Here is a 3,637-nt window from a genome sequence, read left to right on the forward strand (position 1 = left end):
TACGCCATGCTGAAAGATATACCATGCTAACGTTAATCAAAAGAAAGTTGGAGCGGTAGAACACTTGCCTAGCACATACAATGTCCTGAGTTCTATCCCCAGAGATGGGGATAGGGGTGGAGTGTGGGAGGAGGGTGGAGAATGAGGAGGAGGAGGAGGAGGAGGAGGAGAAGGAGGAGGAAGAGCAAGGCTGGAGTAGGAGTATCAGGGAGGAGTAGCTGTATTAATTTCAGACAAAGGAGGCTTCAGGGAAAGAAAATTTATCAGTTATAAAAGGCACATTACTAAAAAATAAATTTAAAAAGTGGACATCATTACATGATGACGAAGGGGTCATTTCTCCAAGATGACATAACAATCTTTAATGTGTATGTCCCCAACAACAGAGTATCGAAATACGTGAGGCAGAAACTGAAAGAACTATAAGGAGATATAGATGAATCCACTATTATAGTTGGAGACTTCAACTTCCTCTGTCAGAAATAGATCCAGCAGGCAGAAAATCAGTAAGGACATAGCTGAATTCAACAGCACCATCAATCAAGTAGACATCTAAAGACTACTTTATCCAACAATAGCATAATAGTTTCACTCAAACTCACATGGACCATTCACCAAAATAGACCACATTCTGGGCCATAAAATACACCTAAAACATTTCAAAGAATATAAACCACAGTGTCTGCTTTCAGACCACAACGGAATTGAAAGATAGTTGGAAAATCCACAAGGACTTAGAGATTAAACAACCCACTTGTAAATAAAGCATGAGTTAAAAGAAGAAATTTCAAGAGTAATTAGAAAATGTTTGAAACTAAGGGCTGGGGATGTAGTTCAGTGGCAGAGTATTCATATAGCCTGTGCAAGACTGAGGTTCAATCCCCAGGAGGCAAAAAAGAAAGTAAGAAAAAGAAAAGAAAGAAAAAAAAAAACAAAAAACAAAAAAAAGAAAAGAAAGAAATTTGAAACTAAATGAAAATGAAAACAAAACATATCATAATTTGTGGCATGCAGCAAAAGCTTGTGCAGAAGGATATTATAGCACTGAATGCATATATTAGAAAAGAAAATGATCTGAAATCAAGAATTTAAGCTTTTGCTTTAGGAGACTAGAGAAAGCACAACAAATTAACTGCAAGGAAAGCAAAATGCAGCAGGTCCTATAGAAAAATGGGCAGTTTGTCAGTGGGCAATTTGTAAGAGTGGTAGTCAAAGAGGAATATGAGGAAAATTATTAACAATTAAAAAATCAGTAAGCAGATAATTTCTGATTAAAACAACAATGAAATATCACCTTACACTTATTAGACTGGACAAAGTTGGAAGGCTGGGAAATGCCAGCTGTTGGCAGTTGTTTGGAGACATAGGCTCCTTCAGGCTGCTGGTGGGGATGCAGGATGGCCAACCATAGAGGAGAGCCTCCTAGCAAACTGGATATATGCACAGCCTAGACCACTCCTGTGTATACGTACCAAATAAATGACCATACGGTGGGGTGTGGATTAGAATGTCCACTGCTGTGCTCCACTCCTGGAAAATCAATCAACTGTCCATCTTCTCCTAGGAGTAGATGGCTAGAACATGGACGGATACTATGTAGTCCTTGGAGGCAAGAATACTTACTATATAGTCCTGGAGGCAAGCGATTAGACATTGTCTTAATCCATTCTGTGCAGAGTAATTGGAACTCATGAATTTCTGGTGGTAATGCAAAATAGTATACCAGACGAATACTGTTTGGCCATTTCTTACAAAGTTAAATGTACACTATGTGCTTACCTCATGATGTTAATTTGCAATTCCTTATTGACAGATGATATTGAGCATCTTTTTATATGCTCATTTGGCATTTGATTGTACTCTTTGGTCTGTTCACCATGTTTGCCCATTTTTAAGTTGGGCTATGCTACGATTTGAATGTGTCCCCCAAAATTTCATCTGTTAGAAAGAAAAAAAATCCGTATTAATGGCATTCGGATATGGGAGCTTTGGGGGGTAATTAGCATTAGATGAGTCATGAGAGTAGCTCTATGATGGCAGTAGTGGATTTATAAGAAGAGGAAAAGAGACTCGATCTAGCACACTTGCTCTTGTCTTGCCACGTGATGCCCTCTGCCAGGTTGTGATATAGCACAAAAGCCCTCACCAGATCAAGCAGATCCTGGAGCTGTGCTCGCAGAAGTCCCAGCCTCCACAACTGTGAGCCAAATAAACCTCTACTATACATAGATCATCCCATCTGGAGCTGGGCACAATGGCACACACCTGTAATCCCAGCTACTCAGGAGACTGAGACAGGATGATCAAAAATTCGAGGCCAACCTCGCCAATTTAGTGAGATCCTGTCTCAAAAAGGGCTGAGGATGTAGCTCAGTGGCACAGCACCCCTGGGTTTAATCCTCAGTACCGGGTGGGAGGGACCCATCTGTAATATTCAGTCACAGGAACAGAAAATGGATTAAGATAGGTTGTTTGTTATTGTTTAGTTTTAAGAATTCTTTGAATATTTTGGATACAAGTACTTTATCAGATAGGTGTTTTGTAAATATCTTCTCCATTCTGTGACTTTCTCATTCTCTTAATATGCCTTTTGTAGAGCAGTTTTTAATTGTAATAAAGTCCAACATCAATTTTTTTTCTTTTATTAATCATGCTTTTGTTGTCATATCTAAATATTCATAGCCAAACTCAAGGTCAACTAGATGTTATCCTGTTTTTTGTTTTTTTTTTTTCCCCTAGAAGTTTTATAGTTTGGCCTCTTACATTTAGGCCTAAGTTCCTTTTTTTTTTTTTGAGGCATAAACAGTCTTTATTGGGCTCAGACCAGGAGTCCATTGGTCCTGAGGAGGACCTCTGTGAACTTGTTAATTTTCTTCTCCACATTCTTTTCTGCCTGTTTTCGTAGCCTCATAAGCTGTTTTTTCTTCCGGTGATGGATCTTGGCTTTCTCCTTTCTCTTCTCCTCCAGGATGGCTGTCACTGCCTGGTACTTCCAGCCGACCTCATGAGCCAGGCGCCCCAGGTAGGCAAACTTTCTTGTTGGCTTCAGTCGCACAACCTTCAGGGCAGCAGGAACCACCATCCGCTTTTTCTTGTCGTAGGGTGGTGGAGTCCCATCAAACACCTTGAGGCGGTCCAGGGCAGCCTGGCCTGGCTTGGTCTTGTGGGGCAGCATGCCTGGCACAGTCCTCCAGAAGATGCGACTGGGGGCCCGGAAGTGGTACGGACCACGGGGTGGGTTGGTATTCATCCTCTTGCGGAGGAAGGCCAGGTACTTCAACTTGTTTCTGTAGAAATTTCCAGAAATGTTGATGCCCTCACAGCGCACAACCACCACCTTGCGGCCCAGCAGTACCTGTTTGGCCACAATGGCCGCCAGGCGGCCCAGGAGATGGCCTCGGCCATCCAGCACTGGGACCTGTCCCTCGGCCATCTTCGGCAGCCGCCTGGGAAAGCCCTAAGATCCATTTTTGAGTTAATTTTCATAAAAGGTAGAGTCTATATTTAGATTCTTTTCTGTTTGTTTTTGCACATGGACATCCAGTTCTTCCAAAACAATCTGTTGGGGGAAAAAAAAAAAACTTTTCCCATAAATTGCCTTTGCTCCTTTGTTAAAAACCAGGTGACTATTACTGAA

At 41.5% G+C, this 3,637-nt stretch overlaps 1 protein-coding gene across 1 annotated transcript; it reads right to left on the reverse strand.

The window, feature by feature from the left end:
• Positions 1 to 2,791: 2,791 nt before the first annotated feature.
• Positions 2,792 to 3,433, reverse strand: LOC114084941 (large ribosomal subunit protein uL13-like). The gene has a single exon (XM_034637116.2). The coding sequence runs from the start codon at positions 3,431 to 3,433 to the stop codon at positions 2,819 to 2,821; it is 615 nt and encodes a 204-aa protein (XP_034493007.2). The 3' UTR covers positions 2,792 to 2,818.
• Between the last annotated feature and the right edge of the window lie 204 nt (positions 3,434 to 3,637).

The sequence above is a fragment of the Marmota flaviventris genome, chromosome 2 (assembly GCF_047511675.1).
Source record: "Marmota flaviventris isolate mMarFla1 chromosome 2, mMarFla1.hap1, whole genome shotgun sequence".
NCBI classification, from domain to species: Eukaryota; Metazoa; Chordata; class Mammalia; order Rodentia; family Sciuridae; genus Marmota; species Marmota flaviventris.

What these genes read in the sequence shown, in the direction of transcription:
- LOC114084941 (XM_034637116.2), bottom strand. Translation starts at nt 3,433, where the DNA reads ATGGCCGAGGGACAGGTCCCAGTGCTGGATGGCCGAGGCCATCTCCTG.